Genomic DNA, 21,951 nt, shown 5'->3' on the forward strand with positions numbered 1-21,951 from the left:
AGTTTCGTGCTTATTAGCACTCCTCAGCCCGGCATAGGGGTGACTGAGCTGGAGGTGGAAAACCACTTAAGGAAGTCAAGAGCGCCAAACAAATTGGAAGTTAATATAGAAGACCAGACGAGGACATTGGAGTGACCGAAGCAATGCTTCGGTTCCACTCAATTATTAAGGCAAGGCATGGTATTTTCAGTAATTTATCGCCATATATAGGGCGGTAACTTACTGGAAAACCATGTCTTGTGTATATATATATATATATATATATATATATATATATATATATATATATATATATATATATATATATATATAATGCATTTTACAAATGACTAAGACGTTTTATATATGAACTGCTTTTGTATTGTTTGCAATACTTTAATAAACATACATTCATTTATTTTTTAATATAGTTCAAAATTATTTATTTTTTTTAATAATTATATTATCAATTTACCTCTCGTAAAGTTATACGCTTATACGTTAGACAAAATAGCTTAATTTAAAGTGTTTCCAATTGAAAATTCATTGGTTTTTGAAATTTACTGGAAAAAAAAAACAATAAACAAGTCAATTGGAGAACTAAATTTAATACAACATATATATATATATATATATATATATATATATATATATATATATATATATATATATATATATATATATATATATATATATATATATATATATATATATATATTTGCATAAGAGAAGCATACTTTGTTTTTCGAAATCAGTTATTTTCTTTAAAAAAAACTGTTGGGAATAATTTGCATCCCAACTAATTCAGAAAAAAAACTGATCTTGTGCTCGAAAATCACAGTTGGCACAAGTGAAAGATATTAACCTAAATAAACTTTTGGTGACGGTTTACTTCTTATTACAATTTTAACTGGTATTTTTCATTAAAGCTTTCCGAGAAAAAAATTTTGGTCTAATCCTATTGTAAAGCACGAACAAAGCCTTTGTTTTTGTTCAAATTTAATTCAAAATCACGATCTCTGTTACACTGGTTGTAAAAACGTTACCTGAGATTATATTTATGCTTGGATGAAATCATGTGATTCTCATTTTATTCTATTTATATATATATATATATATATATATATATATATATATATATATATATATATATACAATGGTAAACATAGTTAAACCACAGTCTTATCTAATTTGACAGATAGGGAAGGGAAAGATTAAGAGCTTAAAAATGTTTTATCATACGCGTCAAAAACATCAATTTATTCTGTTATCATTTTATAAAAATGATATTTTCATACACTATCATGAAAAAAATTTAAAACATAATGGACTAAATTATAAGACACCAACCGCTTTTTTCAAATACAGTGGTGAACATATTTAGCTGACATTAATGGTCTAAAAGAAAATCCTCTAACATGGTTATTCAATATTTGTTTGAACCACCATTGTTTTTTATAAGATGAAAGATGCGATTCGGCATCGAATCTATCAATTCTAACAAAATGTCACAAGACAGTTCTTCCCAAGCACATTTTATAGCATTCTTTAGGTCTTCGACACGAATAAACTGATTCCCATTTCGGTAAACTGCACAAGCTAAGATCCCCCACAAGTTTTGATGGGATTTAAGTCTGGGGAGCGATAAGGGAACGGGAGAACATTGATACTTTGCTCTGAAAGCCACTTTTTTGTTTCGTATGATTTGGAGCGTTATCGTGATGGAAAGTGTAGTTTTCGCAACAAAGAAGTTCTCCGTATATGGCTAGTTAATCTTTAAGAAGATTCTTATACTTTTCGGTATTCATTCCTGAATGCACAAAAACAATGTCCGTTTTCCCTTGAGTCGAAAAACCAGCCAAATCCATTACTGAATCTCCACTTATGTGGAGGGTCACGAGTATATGAGAACACTTTCTTAAATCATGCCAATAATACTGAAACCCGTCAGGACCATCCAGGTTAAACTTTTTTTTTCATCAGAAAATAGCACCAGAGTACCATTTGGAGGTCCAGGCCATAGTTTGTTTAGCGAAGGTTAAACGGTCTATTTTGTGCCGGCTCAGAAGCGGTGTTTTTTTTTTCCTCAACTTTTTATATTTCTTATAGGAAGCATTATGCAACACCCTGCGAATGGTTCTTCTTCAATAATTCAGTTTCAAAGCATTTTTAATGTCTGTAGTGGTCATCTTGTTCTGTGTAGCTACCGAAAGCACATGTCGTCTGTCTCTCGAGGAGAAGCAAGGAGTACGTCCAGATCTTTTAATCATCGGTCCATTAACCCATCTTTCAAAATATTTCTTACTGTACATCTAGAATGTTTAATAACTTTTGAAATATTACTAATTGAAGCACCCATTCCATTTCATCTCCGAATTTCGCGAATTTCACTTTCTTTTAATTCTGTACCTCGTCGCATATTTGTAAATGCGTGAAGTCGGTTGTCGTCCGCTTTAGTTAACTGCTGACGTTATAAAAGCGTGCAGAAAATTTGCACTTTATTTTCGAAAAAAAAAAACAATTCTTTCAATTAAAATATTAGGGTGTCTTATAATTTTGTCCATGGTATTTTTTAATTTGATTTGTTAAACTCTATGAAAATATTATTTCTGTATACCAATTGCGTGTGATAAAATATATATATATATATATATATATATATATATATATATATATTAAAAATTTCCTTAGGATATTTTAAACACTTTCTTTGCAAATTACACAGTCAGAAAATGTTCAGTTTTGAAATTGAGAATCATATAAAATGTTAAATAAAGCAACGAACTGTGATTCGAAGTTCTTTATTTCTAAACATTGTAATTAGGGTTTTATATTCAACCGAGAAAACATCGTTGATGTCGTAGGGATCTTATTCTTCATAAATATTGAACAGTTATTACAGCTTCTCGGCGGATTATTTCTTCTGGTCTCGTATTACAAAGTTGCAACTCGTGTGGAGAAATTAAATAGTTGTCTGAAGACAAACAATGCAGTCTGCTCGGATTATTTCAAAAAGAGTAAATAAATAGCTGTGATGGTTTTACTAAAATATTCTTTGCAAACAGTGAAGTCATTGCATGTTCTTCACTATAAATTATAGTACGTATAAGATACATATGAAAGTTTCACTGCAAATCTTACCACACTTTTTTGAACAGGAAATGTTTTTCCCTTCTTTAAACACTTTAACGAATATATTTTGTAACAGTTTTCAAAACACATCTAAGAAAACTTTTCAGAACATCATTTAACTGTTTTGCGAACTTTTTGAAGATTAATAAATTTTCCTCCTTTTGAATACTTCGTATCGCACATCTTTGATTATAACAATAGTTTTTGCTGTTGATTTTACAGCAATCTCATGGGGCATTAGTCTCCCGCAGCCATGCCTTCAAAGATCTTCGACAGGGAAGACCATCGTTTCCGACGACGTCCACAAAAAGAAAAATATGGCAAGAATTCTCTGATACAGCATTTTTATTACTATCGTATTAAGAGATTAAATTAACTGGTAAATGAAAAATGATCAAATAAGCTTTGCGCTACAATATGATCAAAGTGAAAAACAAACCTGAATACAGCACAAATTCTGAAGAAAATACAGCATATATAGCAATTTTAAGGCTACAATGGAGAATCTTCATAAGTGTAAAAAGTTCAGCAATGCAACTTGAAAGCCGCGAGAAAGCCAATGTCTACCACATGGACACCACCGGTACTTATATATTCTGCTTCCAATTATTTTTATAGTATTGTTTTGCCTTATTATCCAAACGTCAGTCATCAAGTTGCATTGGTTTTGAAGAAGATTGGTTTCAATACTGCTTTTTCTGGTTCTTCCATCGTTTATCATTGTTGGACTTCTGGTTGCTGTTTATTTTTTCATCTGCATAAATTATTTGTAAACTAGCTACATTTCCCGGCTTTGCCCGATCTACTTTGAAAATAAAAACTGTCGTGCCGTATATATTCAACAATCAGGCTTAAATCATAATAAAAAAAACTTCATGCAGAATGTCCCTTAGAAACAATAACGACAGATATCAAAATACTTTTAAGACATTAAATCGAGAAGGATGGATTTAAAAAGGGTAACCATGGAAACACAAAATGAAATAAGTTTAAGGAATTAAAATGCAAAAAAAAAAAAAAAGACTCACAATTTGAATGGAAATATTTTTTAACATGATTTAAAAAGGCTTAAAACTTTTTTTCCTTTGGAGATAGAAGTTTAGTTTTTCGAACATAGGTCGAGATAGATCTGGAGTAAAAAATGTCGCTTTTTCCAATATTTTAAGAAACAAAACTGTGGCACCGTCACTTTTTATTGATAGAGTTAGTAAAGAAAGAAGTGCATAAATTTCATCTAAGCCTAAACAAATTCGAGCTGAAAAAGCAAATAACTCTCTCCGTAAGCAGGTTAGAGCATTGAAGCAAACTGTGTAGAACGCGGGAAATTCTACTCTTTCCAACGATATATAATATTAATATATGCAAGTAATTTTTCACCCCCATATTCGGGAATTTATGTGAAATTGGGCCTAAATTAGAATAAAAAAAAGAACTATTCGTCGAATTTTTTTCGAACCAGTCTGCAAACCTTCTCAGGACTTAACGGAACAGACTGTGAAAATTTCAGCGAAATCGGCCGGGTAGTTCTCATGTTTTGCGAGTTCAAACACACAGACGCTTTTTGGAGACTTCGTTTTATACTATGTAGAGATGATATTCTATCTATGACCTTGATTTCGGAGAAGCTTATTATGTTTGGAAAAATTCTCATCTTGTAGTCAATTATTTTTCCAGTACTCCATTTTTTTCATGATATTTGGATGCAACTTTTATAATTGCTTTTTCGGATTCTTCGTTTTTTCAAAACCTTTTTGTTTCCGGGCTTCTGATCAGTTGTATTTCCCCCTTGGTGCGCGCCTGGGGTTGACTCGCTGTTTGCTAATTGGTTGATTGTCGTCTTTTGTCCTGAATTCCTATTGGTTGCCTCTCATTGGTATAAATATCAGTGTACATGTGGATGACGTTAGTTCTCTGGCGACTTTCAGGTCGTGTTAGTGAGCTTTTTGCACTGATGAAGAGGCTTCATTACAGGCTTTAACTAGCTATTTGCTGCATTTTCATCAGAATCTGTGCTTTATTCACGTTGGTTTTTCACTTTAACTGTATTTACTGGTAGTTAAATAAAGCTGCTAAAATTATATATTTTACAAAAGAAAGGGATGACTTTACAAGTGCGCCTATACATGCCTCCAAACTGTTTTTAAATGTGTTCCTAACTTTCAATTAAAAAAAAGTACTGAGCGGGAGTTATTCCAAGCACATTGTTGTATTTTTTCTTTTTAACGGAGCCTGCATTCGGAACATTTTATTTTCATAGTCCGGCAACAGCACCACTTTTTCGGCATTAAAAAGTTTCGAACGTATTACTGGGAAACGTGTTACAGTGTTGAAAGTGATCATCATCAGAACTCTTTTATTGTTTTAAGCAAGCGTAGGAATAAAATTAAAACTTTAATCATAATTCTTAAAGATCCACGACCAAATTAAATTTTATAAGGTAAAAATAGTGAAATCCTGGATCTTCTGATAATACAACATTCTAGTATATTAAAAAAAAATGATGGAAAATTAAATCGTTAACATATGTTATAACAATTTAAAAAAGAAAAAAAAATACTAAAATACTGTTAAGAAAATGTAACAATTTAAAATGAAAACTTTTTAATATTTAAATTATTTCTTTTCCTCTAAAAATATTTAGATGCATTTTCACTTTAAACAATAACATCACTTTTAAATTGTTATTCATGTTTCCCGCTTTGTTTAACGGTACTTTCTTTTAAATCCAAATTTTTGCGTGCATAAATGCTTCGAAAATAAGTATATTATTTACTTAAAAAGCAACTAGGCTTTTTGAGGAAAATATTTGAAACATGAATTTTTAATAGAGAATCATTTTACCACAACGTAGGAATCAAAAGTGTGCATTGCTTTCACTATATATGCAGTGGCTCATGATCGCTCTATTTATTTGCTTTGTCATTTGTAGAGAGCTATTCATATGATGGATTGCCATTGCGTGACAAATGTAACTACGCGTGGCATCATGTAAACAAGGAAAGGAAATAAATAAATTGAGTCTGGAAATTATTTTTTTCTTTTTTCTTTTCGCAGATAAGAATACACTGTTAACTATGTTTTTCTTTTACTTTTTAAGTGGTTTTTCATGCATTGGATTTTTTTTGTACTAATTTTGTTTATGTTTATGTAATTTTGTTGTAGTTTTTACTTTTAAGCGTTTCGTTTGTAATTTTGTAATGGTTATTTTTTTTAATTACATCAAGTCTAAGAGCTTCTTAAAAACATACATTTAAGAATGTGTTTGAAAACTAACAGCAATACTAAATTAAGAAATCTTTAATTTGACAGAATCAAATTGAACTTAAATGGTATCTATTATTTTTATTCCAGTGCTTCTAAATATTTATTAGTTAAAGAAATATTTTGATTTTTTTTTTAAATTTTGACCGTTTGCGCCGAATTTCGTTATATTTTTGACAAATGTTTTAAAGTTAAAGTCCGCATTTTATTAAAAGAGTAATTAAAAAGAAAGTATTTTTCAAGTACGTTCTACCTAACTCAAACTTATTTAGGGTTCACAAATCTACCGAAGTTTAAGCAGTTTTGCCATGGTTTAGAATCCTTTTGCTTTGCTATGCTTGTAAAGTCCATTTTTAAAGAGGGTTGATTTTTTTAATGAAGGCCAACATTTTTTCTATTTTTGTCCTTGTAAACTGTACTATTCCAGAGGGCCAAACGGGAAAACCCCCAATGCGCTGGTTCTGGTTTATTAAAAAAATTTTCGTATAAAAAGTGGCATTTTTCCCAAATGTTTTATGCAATGAAATAATATTAAATTAAACTCTTAGTTATTAAATCTTTGTTTGAAAATTTGTTACAGCTTATTATTCCTTATAATTGAACTGTCTTGATGTTAATTGAACATATATGTTAGCGGACAAGTAAGCGATTAAAACATTGCTTTCTTCTTAAAAAGACCAGGATAAATATATACAGAATGAGGTTTGTTTATGTCAGTCAAAAGTACTACTTTTAGTCTTTAAAGTTGGTAGAATGAACAATAAATAAATAAATAAATAAATAAATAAAATAAATAACACAGAGCGAGGAAAATCTTTTATTTTCAAAACATTTAATTTTTAATTAATTGTTTAAAACGATCGATTTTTCAAAGAAGGCGTGGTCTTTATGACGTCACAAGTGATGAACTTTGGCGCGCTGCTCCACTGGCGTGTTGAATGCTCACGCTTGCTGTCTACCGCGTTTCCAAATTATGATACTTATTAAGCGAATTAAATATTGCGTTTTACTCTTGATAAAAACCATACCGTTTCCTGTACATGTGAGTAAAGAAGATCATCAAATAATTTGCTCTGCGCTAATGGCATTTCATCACTTGTAATATGTGGAGAAAGGCAAAAAAAAAAAAAAAAGAAAAAGAATCTGCGCATCGATTAAAGTAGATATTAAAAATATTAAACTTTGTCAAATTATTATTTAATTGGTCAAATACTTTTTTTAAGCATGCTCTTTCAAAAAAAAATACTTTTAAAATTTCTTTGCAATACAAATATGAGATCTATGAACGAATAAACACATAAGCACAAGTTCAAAAAACTCATACCAAGGTTAAAAACTAGCATTTGGCACATGACGGTGAAAACATTTAAAATTATATCTGTTATTGATTTTTTTCGAAAGTGTGTAAATTTTACCGTTCTACGTCAGCTAATTAGGAGATTAAAATGAAAAAAAAATTGTCACTCTAACAAGTGATTGTAACACCTTAATAGCGGAAAAACAAAGCATTTTTCGTCCGTTGTATATCTTTTAAAAAGTATAGAAGCAAGTTAGTACTGCAAATTCATCTTGGGAAAAAAAATCTTATGGAACCTTATTTAAGAAAAAAATGAAAATCAAAATTCGCTTGAATTCTGAAATTTAGAGTTCAAATTATATTTTTCGCAATAACGAATTTCGATAGGACCCTACTCATTGGGTTTCTTGTTTTTACTAATTGATTTTATCGCAACCATAATTTGAATTCGAGACATCACAATTTAAGTGAATGCCAGGGCCTGGCTGCTTTATGTTCTGTGCTAGATAGTAATTTTGCGTAGAAAGAAGTTGGTAACTTCGATAAGAGCGTTTTTAAAGAATCAGATTCCGACGCACATGGTCGCCTGCATTATAAGCGTAGAAAAACAAAAATCAAAGGACGCGGACATCATGCTGAGGTGAAGGGAAGATATTAAACATATCGTGATTGCCCATAAAAAAAGAAAATAACAAAAAACAAAACGAGGTGTTCTTTCACCGGTTGCCTCTCCCATATAGATATAGTTTTAAAATGTAAGACGCAGAATAAATTGCATTAAAAACTGGGTGTAGTATAAAACTCTGTTTTAATGATACCGGTGGAAATTTCTTTCTTGATTGTTAGTTCAATAGTTATCCAATACATAAATTTTAAACTTTATCCTACTTAGCAATAATTTTAAAAGCCAGTGTTCATCATTATACTGAAGATTGCACTCCCATCTTATATCTCCTCGAAGCAAGGGAACAGTTTATCTCTAGCAAAGGAACACACTATGAATATTCAGTAGCTGAAAATGAACAGGAAAGTCATCGAAAATGTAACCGAAGTGAACAAAAAGAATAATCGAAACAGAGTCTGCGGCCTACCTGCTTTCGGGATTGGACAACAAGTGTGAACCGGGCCTGCGCCGAAATCATCCAACATCCACTGTTTCCCTCGCGTTCCTGTGCCTGCTCCTCAGTTGACGATATGCTTGCGAGGCGCCGGACGCATGGAAAATCCTTCGCCCTGGTGATGATTGAAACCTAAAATATCCCTCGCTCGTCTGAGGAAGGGTGTAGTTATTGCAATTTATGTATCGCACCTGGTGAAGACTTCTACCTGGTTTGAAGGTAAGCTTAATATTTTTGTTTTAATAGAGTATAATAATAATACCAAATAAGGAACATATGTGAACACTCATGTTTTTTTTTTTTTTAAATTATCTTCAGACGTTTTTCGGCCCTACCACACGTGCATATGTACCTAAGAATGTATGGACTGCCGAAACGTCCATTTTTAAGAACCCCGAGTCAATTACCGCGAGTTTTCTCGTGACGTATGTATGTGTGTATGTATCTTACACAGCTCAAAAACGGTATCCCGTAAAAAGTAGAAATTTGGTATGTACACTAGGGTGTCCCAAAAAAGACGAATGTCGATTTTTCAAGTCGCACACTCTCTTTTATTTTTTCTTTTGGGTAAACTAATTTTAAATAAGGTTTCAGATAATTTGAACTACGGCAACCCATGCCGACTTGAGCCCAAAAGTCTAAACCAGCACTGTGTACTAGGCCGAATCGAAAAAAAAAAAACTAAGTTCGAAAGTTCATATTGATAAAACGTTGCTTCTATAGCTTTACAAATATATTTATCCAAATCAAAAAAATATTTAACTTCCCAGCTGGAGGCCTAAAATTTGTAGTTTTCTTCAAAAATTGATTTTTTTTTCTACATATCTTTAAAAAAAATGTAGTAAAATCGATTAAAAGCGTTAAATAAAATTTTTTGCTTTATTGGAATATTTAAGTTTCCCACATGGTACTCAAAATATGGAAATTTTCAATTTTAAGTTAATTTTTTCCTTTTAAATTTAGTATTTTTTTTATTATTCATATGCAAACGTTGGTTCTTAAAATTTGTTCTGTACTAGTTTTTGAACTTGGTATTTTATTTAAATGTATAGGTAATTTTTTCTAAGATAAACCGAAAAGAATATTTTTTGAAGAAAATTATAAATTTTAGGCCTCCTGCAGGACTTCTAAATATTTTTTTAAATTTTAATAAAAAATTTTGCGGAGCATGTGGAGATATAGGAACAACGTTTAAGCAACATGAAATTCCGAACTTCAAAAAAAAAAAAAAGATTCGGTCTAGTAATAGAGCTGGTTAACACTTTCAGGCGTAAGTCGGCACATGCTGCTGTTGTTCAAATTATGTAAAACAATTTTTACATTTTTTCCCCCTTAAAGGAAAAATATGGCAGAGTGTGTGACTTGAAAAATTAGTTTTCTTTTTTTTTTATCGGACACCTTCTAGTGATTTTTAGTTGTGCACCTCTCCTATAGGTTGCATTCGGATGTTCCAAAACGGGTCTTTTACGACTTTTTATGTGAAAATCAGTGTTAAGGTTAATGCAAACTCAAGTGATGTTACATTTTGGCGAACACTTGGCGATATATCGCCAAGCTTTTGGTCACCAAGTTTGGCCACCAATTTGACGATATATCGCCAAGTTGACGATAATTTTTTCGAGAAAAAAACTATTTTTCTAATCTGGTTTTAATTTCGCGATTACTGGCGGTTTTCGGATAGTTAACCATTGAATCACGTTAAAATTGCCGAAATTTCAGATTAATAAATTAATCTCTGCAAAACGCTGTTTTGCTTCAGTTCACGTAGAACTAGGAGTGAAAATATTTAAAGTGTTACTTTGCTTCCTCCAAAGCACTATTACCATTAAATTGGGATAAAAGGAAATCATGTGATGACCTCATCATCACCTCGTTTTTCTGTTACGAAATTTAGTAGAAGGAGGAATAATTATCTTATTTCAATCATTTGATAACTAAAATGTGGATGATCTACAATTTCTCTCTGTTGCGATTCCTTCCGTTATTTTTTTTCGTTATTATTTAATTTATGGTTCTTTTTTAATCTCATTTACCAATTGATTTAGTTTCCTTTTTGTTACATTTTTCGGGTAAGATTTTCTTAGAGTAACAACCATGTTATCGATATAAAAACTGCAATGTTGCATTATTGCTAAATTTTTACATTTCGTAGCAATATAATGTTCAGAAAAGTTGTATGTATTTTTAATTTTTTTAATACTTTATTTGCGAATGAAGAGTCCTTTTAATAGAGGAAAGGGTTTTTTATAGAAGCAAAGCTGTAGAAAAAGAAAAACATATATGACGCAGTGAGAAACAAAGGAATGTAAGAGGAAAAATTACAAGTTTGAAGATAACCAGTACACATGGTAGGTGAATCCCTCCTCTGTTTTGGGGCAAGATATAGTAATAGTAGCCAAGGACGCCCATATGTAAAATTGTAGGGAGGGGGGAGGGTTCAAATATTTTCCCAGTGGTTTAGGGAGATATTTTCTCCATAGAAACCGATTTCAGGACATATTAGAGTCATTAAAATGTGAGATTTTAAAAAACTTATTCATTAATGGCTGGGGAAGACATGCTTTTACATTTTTGCTAAGAAAAAAAATACTGAAAGTAAGAAAGTTCTAGTTTCAAAGGGGGCTGGAGCCCTTACTTGCCCCTCTATATGGGCGCCCATGCTAGTATCCCTGGTAGGTGCTGCTTTAGAGCATGACTTAGAAAAAAAATCAATGAAAATCTACCTAGGAAATAGGACCTTTAAACGCGTTTCACTCAAAACGTGAAAATGTCCACTTATATCCCGTTGCTTCTCACTGCCTCTCACTGCCTCATATATATTTTTTTGATGATAAAGAAAGCAAAAAGTGCTTTATTACGATAACTAATGATAAATGATGTTTGGTGTTAAACTATTTTAATGCTATAATCAATTAAACGTAACTGTTATCGTGAATGACAGAAATTGGATAATGTCAACTTTCACCCGTTCTGCAACGGACATTTTCGATATTCCACGGTGTCTTTGGTATAATGATATTCACCGGCTAATGTCGACATTAACCAATTTACCGATCCTTACAGTAACATATACACCAATACAACTGCCTTACGAAGCAAATAAAATAGTTTTGATACTCTGATGTAGGAAATGTACACATATATTTAGTATAATTGATGTTTTAGTAGCCTCCAACCATGTTAAGCTGAATTAAAAAGAATAATAAAAATAATTAAAAGTAGAATAAAAATAAATTCAATTAAAAAATAAACTAGGGACTTTAAAAGAAATATCTTTTTACAAATGTCTCAAAATATCTTGTTACGCATTGTTATCAGAACGTAGATGCTCATAATTTAAATGATTTTATAGTATTTGTAGTTGTAATTAGTTTTAGGTGGAGTATTTGAACACATTAACGTGACAGTTAAGTTACATCATTTTGTAAAATATTTTTAAGGGTCAATTTAATATATTCCTAAATAAGTTGGTATTATTTCTAGAACGTTAATCATATTCAAATTTATAATGCTTTCGCCCTTTTTCATTATGAAATGCGTGACTTAGTGTTGAAAATAATTAGTCTTCTTCTCACAAGAACGTATCACAAGAACGTACTGAATTCCTGAACGTACTGAATTTCCTGATAAATTTAACTTTTTTATGTTTTCTTTTTTTTTCGACTGTTCTCATTTCCTTTATGCAAAAAATAACTTCATTAAACTGGTCTGTTCACTTTAAATTGTGTATATGAATGATACGTTCAGCGATAAATTGTATTACAATGCATATGAAAAAAATGCGACCAGAAGGTGGTTCTGTTAAAATCCGCACAACTTTTTATTAGCCAGGTAACACAATTTTTGCTAAACAATTGCAATTGCATCTATCCGTTTTCTGAATTACTCTCAAATCAGTAGTGCACGAGAGTGACGAATTATCATCTCCCCCTACTTCTCACTTTAGAAAGTGCGAACTTCAACAGATTTAATAAACCTAAGTAGAAATGCTGGCGATCGGTTAGACATTGCTAGTTCTTGTTGGATCATTCCTGAGATATTTTCTTATTTACACAGACAAACGATACAAGCCATAAAAAATAAATAAACATAACTATATATAAAAACATTTCCTATAAGTACATAAAAAGGAACACCATGCCTTTGTTTTATTTGTTTGCTTGCTCTAATGTGATAAGCGTCGTTTTTGCAAAATAGAAATGTTTGGCTCCAAAAAATAAATTAATTAAATGCAAAAAAAAAAAAAAAAAAATGAATAAATAAATAAATAAATAAATAAAAATAAACACCACACAAAATACACCGCCAGCTCAGTCATTCCATCCGATGACTGCAATTTCGTGTTTTTTAGCACTCATTAGCCCGGAATAGGAAGTATCTTAGCTGGAGGCAGAAAACCTCTTAAAGGAACCAAGAGAGCCAAAAAAAAACTGGTAGCTAATATAGATTATCACACCAGACGATTGACCGCAGCAATGGTGCGGTTTGCCCTGGCATAGCTGCATACTGCAAAAAAAAAAAAAAAAAGAAAAAAAAAAGAAGAAATTCCGATTTTTTAAATTCCAGAAAAAAATTGAGTTGTTCAGAAAGTAATTTCGTTTTTTCCCCAACAATACTTTAAAGGCCTTACAAATGATCGTAAATATTTCAATAAAATTTATTTTTTAACCATCACTGGTGTTGTTATTTACTGTTTTGCAATAATAATTTTCTTTATTGTGTCTTTATTAGCTTCAACTGTAATTCCATCACGAGGTGTCTTTTCAACATCAATACTACCGAATCAAAATTTTGCGAACCAGCTTTCATATTGGTGTACTGTCAATGTATCTTCTCAATGTATATCGGCTATTTTTTTTTAAATTATTTCTTGAACAGAAATTTTACCTATTCTATAGCAAAAAGTAAAACAAGCTGAAAATCTGCTTTCATTTTTCATATTTGAAAGTCACCAACCAAACCGTGCTGCATAGATTCAAATGAGTCTGTTCACAAGTACGCCTCGCTGCCATAAGCTTTTAAAACATATAACGATTATACGGCATAAGTGAAATTTGGTGTGAGAATATACAATGAAATCCGTCCAAAAAAAAATTATTCCTAAGAACCCAACAACTTGGATCCTCTTTCATGAAAAATATATTTGCCAGCTAGATCAGAGAGATAATCTGATGACAGTATTCTTAAACGTGGTAACAAGAGTTAGAAGCTTGGAATTGAACCAACGACTAGATAACCATGCTCAGATAAACGACATGGTAAAAAAATAAAAAAAATGGATAAAGAGAGAAAATAACGTAAAGGAAAAAGTATCTAGGGTTGAAGATTTTTTTCTCTTCCCTCTCTCTTAACGTTCGCTGTTTAAGAACAAATAAAATCAATATATTCACACAGTTTAAAATTTGACTGCATAGTAAACTGATGAAATTTTCAACTGAGAAATATTTGATGCAATCAGTATCAAAAAGACTTTATTTTCACAATATTCAAGAGTTTTTTTTTTTACATTGTTTAGTTTGATACTCCTTGGTAGATAGTATCATGCTACGAAGTGATTCGGAACGGATACCTATCGATTTTATCGAAAACCGTTACCAAAACCAGGTTTTGTTAAAAGCTAGCTCAATCATGCTTCTACTCAAAAACCGATGTAAAACATTGATATGAACAATATTACTATAATAAATTCTTTTTTGTGATTTTATCAGCTAATACTTGTCACAAAATTGAATAAAATCACTTAGCTAATCAAAAAATAGTAATAATGTACATCAAACATTAGGTTTTTTGAAAAAATTAAGAAGGCAGAATGAAAAGTTTATTTTTGTCTTACGGTATTTGTTTTAATGGATTTTGCTCGTTTTGATATTAAATGCCTCATTATTTGAGATTTAAAAAAGTGTATAAGGTATTTTCATAACACAATACCAATGTCTACCATGGAAATGACATTTTTAATGGTATACATATTTAAGGCTGAGTTAAATAGCAATTGAAAAAAAAATATTTATTCTTAATATAACCCAAAACTCTGTAATATTTAATGGACACATTTAAACTAAATCGATCTATGCATCAGTAAGAACATGGCAACGAAGTAAGTAATGAAAAATCCGGCTGTTTTGATATTAAGCAATCTGGCTGATATTTCGGTAAAGTAACAAAATGAAATAAATTTTACTAACTGAAGCAAATTTTGATTTGTCTATTGTAAGATTACTGTGTTTCCTGTTTGACATAAAATGTTATTAACGTGAGAGCACTACTTAGTGGCCAGAGAAAGAAAGAAAAAACCTTCAAACCTTTATAACTTTTTCAGGGTTATGATAACTACCCCTAGAGGAGAATATGAATAACATACCAACAAGGAGGAACATAAAATATTTTTCTTATGCTTTAAATATGGCTGAGACAAACCTAATCTGTCAGCATTGTGAAGTCTAAGCAGATTCAAATTCGCCCAAAATATAGACACAGTTAAAATTTGATTTTGAAAATGCATTTTAAGTCAAATCATGTGTTAGGTTTTAATTATTTTAAATTCCAAACATAAATCCTCAAATAACAGAGTTCAAATATATATATATATATATATATATATATATATATATATATATATATATATCGTAACTACAAGTGCTATTTTCAGAAAATTTGCAATTCAGTCCACAACTCAAAAAAGTTCATAAAAACGTCCTTTATTTGATTTAAGGTATTAAAAGTAACTAAAATTTTTGTAAATAATACTAAAGAAATTAAAGTTAATTATATGATTTCAAGATTCTAGAGATAACGTTCAAACAAGGCTAAATGAACTAAGTACAAGAACTCAGAAGAAACAAAATAACAAGACAGACCAAATTAAACAGACATGCAATATATATCGGTGTCCCAACTGCGCCACCTACAGTTAAACTTAAAGTTACAAAGCTTGAACATCCTCCCTCCGGATGAATATCATTCTTTATGTTAAAAAAACTGAAACCTAAAAATTCAATATTTATAGCAATAATCCCTTTAACTGCTAACTTAAAATTAAGCAAATTAAACATTCATATCAAAATAATCACAATTAAATCAATATTTCAAAGCAATCAACTAGATTAGCCCGTAAAATAAATAATCATAATAAATCCATATACAGTGAAACGAAGTTTTTTTTTTCTTCAAGTTTCAATATTATCAATAGGTAATTTGCACAATTTTGTAATTGGACGTTTCAATTCACCATTTAATGTCTTTACTGAAACAACACGAACTTTCGCATCTGCTTCAGGAAAAAGTTTTATGATGCGACCTAATTTCCAAGTCAAAGGTGGTTGATTATCCTCTTTTATCAACACTAAGTCATGAATATGAAGATTCTCACAGGGATTTCTCCACCCCCCCCCCCGTTGTTGTAACTGACATAAATATTCACTTGACAAACGTTTCCAAAATTCCTGTAATATTTGCTGCGTTAACAAACCACCTTTGCAGAGGGGTTACTTTTTTCGAAGTCAAGTCCCGTTCTGGTACTACTATCAAAGGAGCCCCAATAAGAAAATATCCCGGTGTGAGGGCGCCCAACTCATTAGGATCATTAGAAATTGGGGTAATCGGTCTTGAATTTAAACATCCTTCAACTTGAGTGATCAGCGTGAGGAATTCCTCATACGTAAGGATTTGACAACCGATCATCCGGCGTAAGTGATATTTCAGAATGGACTTAACGGCCGCTTCCCAGAGTCCTCCATGATGTGGTGCTGATGGGGGGTTGAAATTCCACTTTATATTTTCCGCCAAAATCCAATTACGGAATTCTGGACTTGAATTTAGAATAGGAATTTCTTTCATCAAAATTCTATCAGCACCAACAAAATTGGTACCGCAGTCCGTACTTATTTCTTCGGGTTTTCCCCTTCTTGCTGTAAATCTTTTCAAAGCCGCAATAAACGATTCGCTGGACAGATCTCCCACTAATTCCAAGTGTACAGCTTTAGTAGCTAAGCAAATAAAAATGCAAACATAACATTTAGTTGGTCTAACTCCTCTTCCTTTCTTTATTTTCACAAGGAATGGTCCAGTGAAATCAGCTCCAGTTCCAGAAAAAATTCTACTTGGAATAACTCTGTTGGTAGGTAGATCACCCATTAGTTGCGATTGCGTCTTTGCCCTGAAACGACCTTTCACACATTTCCAAACGCATTTTTTAATTTCAATTCTAGAATTGATGATCCAAAATTCTTGTCTTAATACGAATAACAGCAATTGGACTCCGCCATGAAGATGTTTTTCGTGATAATACTTGATTATCAAATTAGTGATAAAATTTCCTTTCGGTAGAAGAATAGGATATTTTTGTAATTCAGCTATTTCTGCATTTCTCAATCTTCCCCCGACTCGTAGTATTCCACTTTTATCTATGAATGGATTAAGTGAACTAATTTTACTATTAGAAGTAATTGGGTTTCCTTGTTTCAAGCATTTTATTTCTTCCGAAAATTCTTCTTCCTGAATAATTCTTATAATTACATCCGATGCCTTTTTCAATTCTTCACACGTCAAATAATCATCTTTTATGACAGAAACCGATTTCAATTTCATGTTGGTAAAAAACATTAGGCACAATGTGGTCACTCGCAAAAGCTTCGACCATGAAGAAAATTTGGTCAAGAGGTTAAATTTTTCTTGTCCAGAATGAACTAGATTTATTGCAGTACAATTTCTGACAATCTTTCGTTCAGCTTCTAGATCAATTTCACTTTCTTTAAGTTGAAGTTTTGGGCCATAATTCTTCGTTTCCTGATAACCAAGCAGGACCGTGTAACCATTTTCTGTTACCAATTAACTCTTCAGCTTTGCAGCCCCTGGAAATAAAATCTGCTGCATTGTTCTTGCTATCACAAAATCGCCAAGCTTGAGGACTAGCTAAATCTTGAATTTCAACAGCTCTATTGGAAACAAAGGGTTTCCACTTTGAAGCAGCTCCTTTAATCCAGCGCAAAGTAATAGTACTGTCAGTCCAAAAGAAAATAGTGTGAACACTAAATAAATTCTCAAGATATTTTAATAGGCGTGCTGCAATTACAGCACCCATCAATTCAAGTCTTGGAAGAGTTATTTTTTTCAGAGTCGCTACTCTCGATTTTGGCATAACAAAACTTGTTTCAATCACATTATTTTTAGAAATAAATCTAAAATAGGCTACTGCCCCGTACGTCTTTGGGGTAGCATCAGAAAAAATATGAAACTGTAGTGTTTTTTCCCCTACTTCGGAAGAATGTAAAATAATATCTTGGAATTGAAAATGTCTTAATACATTTAGCTCAGAACACCATTCAGATCACTTCTTTCTCATTTCTGCATTGAACGTTTCGTCCCAATCAAGTCCCATTTCCCACAGTTCTTGTACAATACACTTGATTCGAATTAGGAAAGGAGAAATAAATCCAGCAGGATCAAAGCATTTAGCCGCTGTCTGTAACACAACTCTTTTGCTACATTTTAAGGGTTTTTGTAACATGTCTAATAGAGGCATTAGCTCCAGTCCTAAAACATAATTGTCAGTGTCGCAATTTATACCTAATACTTGAAAAGGCTTTTTTTGTATTTTCCTCTGTACTTACGCAAAAGTCAGATTTATGCCATTCATTTTTTAATTCAACTGAATTAGTCTGAAATTTTCTAAGATTCATACCCGCTTCTTTCAAGATCGGAACAGCTTCAGTGGACAATTTAACAGCAGATTCAACAGTCTCAGAACCAAAAAATAAATCATCCACGTAAAGTGAAGTGTTAAGCATGTTGTATGTTTCATAATTACTTTTTTCGTATTTTTTAATGTGATACTTAATAGCGGAAGCTAAAATAAAGGGGCTACTCGTCACACCAAAGGGGACACGAGTCATTCCATAAGATTTGGTTTCTTTGCTACTGTCGCAATTTTCAAAATATAAGAATGTCAAGTAATCCCTATCTTCTTCTGCAATTTTAATTTGGAGAAAAGCTTTTTCGATATCAGCGGAAAATCCTATTTTATTTTTTCGAAATTTTAATATGACGTCTAAAATGGTTGGATTTAAATTCGGTCCTGAATCAAGACATTCATTAAGAGAGTTACAATTAATTGATTTTGATGAGGCATCATAAACAATCCTAACCTTTGTCGTTGATTTTTCTTTTCTTACTTCAGGTCTGTGCGGCATATAATAACTTTTCGTTTCACGCGTTTCACTTTTACATGATTCAATTACACCGTCTCTTAACTGTTCTAGCATAATAGCATTGTAATTTTCCAGCAACCATTCGTTTTTATATAATTTAGGTTTTAAATTTTCGAAACGGTACTCTGCAATCTTAAAGTTATTGCTTAACGGAAGTTCATGGGGTTTCCACAAAAGTTTCGTTTCATACCTACCATCGACAAATTTTAGGTTATCTTCGAAATCTTTCACGATAGCCAAATCTGAATTATTTACCTCGTTAGCTATTATGCCTAGCGATTCCAAACTCCAAAATTTATTTATTTCATTGTTTAATTCTGCATCAGCTGTGCTCATAAAATGCACTCCCGCTGTTGAGTTAAAGTTTTCCGATTCCAATGGGCCCTGAACAGTATGTCCGAATATAGTTTCACTAATAAACAACCCACCCGGTAATTGTTTAACTTCACCCCTCATGGTTTGCCAAGCATAATAAGAGCCTAACAGGATTCCTGTTTCATCTTTCCTTTTAGGATCACACAATTTGTACCCTTGTGAGCAAAGAAGTCTGTGAAGGTCGCGAGGAGCTTGTTTCAATTTTGCGCAAGTGATAACATCTGTAACTAAAGCTTCAATTTTCAGGGAGCTAGAATTAAATATGCTGCGTAACTTCACTGACACAACATCATAAATAATTTCTTGGGGTTTATGCTGACCAAAATAGATCATTAGTTTTTCTTTCCTAATTGGTTTTAATTTTAAAGAGTTTACAAGTTTTCTCGTTAAAAATGTCCTTTCACTTCCAGGGTCAATAAAACAGCATACTAGCTCCTTACCGCTATTTGCTGATATAGCAACAATGCAAATTTGCAAAAGTGTCGCTTTAAATTCGTTAGATGTTTCAGATTGCGTTAGAGACACTAGAGTATTTGTATTAGAATTATTACTAGAAGTTTGACTTAATTTGCAAAACAATTTGTTATGACTAAATTCATTACAAAAGTTACATTTATCAATTTTACTTCTGCATTCAGCAGAAAGATGGTTTTTACGAAAACATTTATAACAACAATATTCTTTCTTAAGTATTTGTTTTTTAACATTATCTGTTACTACGTCACAATTATTAGAAAAATGATTATTATGAGATTTACAAAATATCCAAAACAATTTGTCTGCTAGTACATTTTGAGATGTATTTAAAGTCATTGTTGAAATGTTTCCCTTTCCAAATCGTGGATTCTGTTTTTGACCATTATTAGGTTTAGCCCTAGAGTCACTGCATACTTTACTGGAACTACAAGAGTTATAAACAGCCGATATAACTTCACGACACTTAATTTCATTTCTCAAAAAAATAAGCAATTCAGAAACGTCCTTACCTCTTTTGGGTTTACACTTACGATGAAAATCTAACATCATATCTTGAGGTAGTAATTTCATAAGAATTGGATTCAATAAATGACCGTATGAACCAGATGTAACTCCAAGATTTTGCAAACTTCTAATGTTAACGTCGCACTGGTCGTGCAATTCCCGTAGACCGCTAAAATTTGAAGAATTTTTAACGGGTTGAAGGTTTAATAGATTATTCATGTGAAAGTTTATAATAAGATCGGTTTCACCGAAACGCTGCTTCAAAAGCTCAAGACACGACTCTTAATTTTCTTCAGAAAGTTGAAATCCTTTCACAACATTGTAAGCTCTTCAAGTTAACAGTGATTTCAGGTAGGAAAATTTTTCAATTTTACTCAGCAATTTCTTTTGATGAATTGATGTCTGAAAACTGTTAAAGAATTCTAAACATGAGCTGGGATCACCAGAAAATTTATCAATTCGTAATTTAGGCAACTTCATGTTAGAAGCACCTGTTTCAGAAACAGTCGAGTTCAACAAAGCACTTTCGTTGCAACAATTGTCCTTATTTAACTTCTTAATCCGCTGTTTAATTTTAAACTTGGTATACAAAATTAGCTCGGAATATTTTTCGCAAGTGTCAAGTTCTTTTTCAAAGCTCTCAGCTTCAGTCCATTGCTTTTCAATTTCCGAATTTAATGTTTTCAACAAGTCTTCTTTTTCACGAAAAAGTTCATTAAGTTCTAAAAGTTCTTCCTCATCAGTTTCTTCAATATCACTAGTTAAAGCAGTCTCTAATTTTGTAAGTAACTTAGTGCAACTTGCGCGCACGTATTGTCGCTTAGCTTTCAATTTGTTAACTGATTCCATTCTCAAAAGACTCAACTGTTTCAGTACGAATATATTTCAAGAGCTTACCTTCGCTGTATAGGTTTTTCTTGCATATATATCACGTCCGCGTTCACCAAAAAACATGTATCGCAACTACATGTGCTATTTTCAGAAAATTTGCAATTCAGTAAACAGCTCAAAAAAATTCATAAAAACGTCCTTTATTTGATTTAAGGTATTAAAAGTAACTAAAATTTTTGTATATAATACTAAAGAAATTAAAGTTAATTATATGATTTCAAGATTCTAGAGATAACGTTCAAACAAGGCTAAATGAACTAAGTACAAGAACTCAGAAGAAACAAAATAACAAGACAGACCAAATTAAACAGACATGCAATATATATCGGTGTCCCAACTACGCCACCTACAGTTAAACTTAAAGTTACAAAGCTTGAACAATATATATATATATATATATATATATATATATATATATATATATATATATTAATACTGAAACTTCTTGCTTTCATTTTTTTTTCTCACAAAACCTAGGTCATTCATCAAGATTAATGTTTGTAAAAAAAAAAAATTACACAGGCATGGCTGACTAGTTTAATTTGCATTTTCAAGCCAAATACATGAAATTTTTCCTTATCTGACAATGACTTAAAAGTTCTAGGCACCGTGTTACAACAACTACCGTCTTACTAACGTCTTTTACGATGCAAGAACTGCTACACCGGGAATAGATCCCAAAATCTTCTGGCTCGAAAGCAAACACAATACT

General features: G+C 31.7%; 2 protein-coding genes across 2 annotated transcripts; both read right to left on the minus strand.

Moving 5' to 3' along the window:
• Positions 1-16,203: 16,203 nt before the first annotated feature.
• Positions 16,204-17,373, minus strand: LOC129234258 (uncharacterized). The gene has a single exon (XM_054868246.1). It carries the CDS (start codon positions 17,371-17,373, stop codon positions 16,204-16,206), a length of 1,170 nt encoding a protein of 389 aa, XP_054724221.1.
• A 739-nt stretch (positions 17,374-18,112) lies between these two features.
• LOC129234261 (uncharacterized) lies at positions 18,113-20,567 on the minus strand. The gene is made up of 2 exons (XM_054868259.1): positions 18,467-20,567; positions 18,113-18,318 (listed from the first exon to the last, which is right to left on the minus strand). Exons 1-2 carry the CDS (start codon positions 20,565-20,567, stop codon positions 18,113-18,115), a joined length of 2,307 nt encoding a protein of 768 aa, XP_054724234.1.
• Positions 20,568-21,951: the final 1,384 nt, after the last annotated feature.

This window comes from Uloborus diversus, chromosome 1 (genome assembly GCF_026930045.1).
Source record: "Uloborus diversus isolate 005 chromosome 1, Udiv.v.3.1, whole genome shotgun sequence".
Lineage (NCBI taxonomy): Eukaryota > Metazoa > Arthropoda > Arachnida > Araneae > Uloboridae > Uloborus > Uloborus diversus.

What these genes read in the sequence shown, in the direction of transcription:
- LOC129234261 (XM_054868259.1), bottom strand. Translation starts at nt 20,567, where the DNA reads ATGAATAATCTATTAAACCTTCAACCCGTTAAAAATTCTTCAAATTTT. An exon ending in TCCGATCTTGAAAGAAGCGG is followed by an intron (nt 18,319 to 18,466) that starts GTATGAATCTTA and finishes ATTATGTTTTAG; the next exon opens with GACTGGAGCTAATGCCTCTA.
- LOC129234258 (XM_054868246.1), bottom strand. Translation starts at nt 17,373, where the DNA reads ATGAAATTGAAATCGGTTTCTGTCATAAAAGATGATTATTTGACGTGT.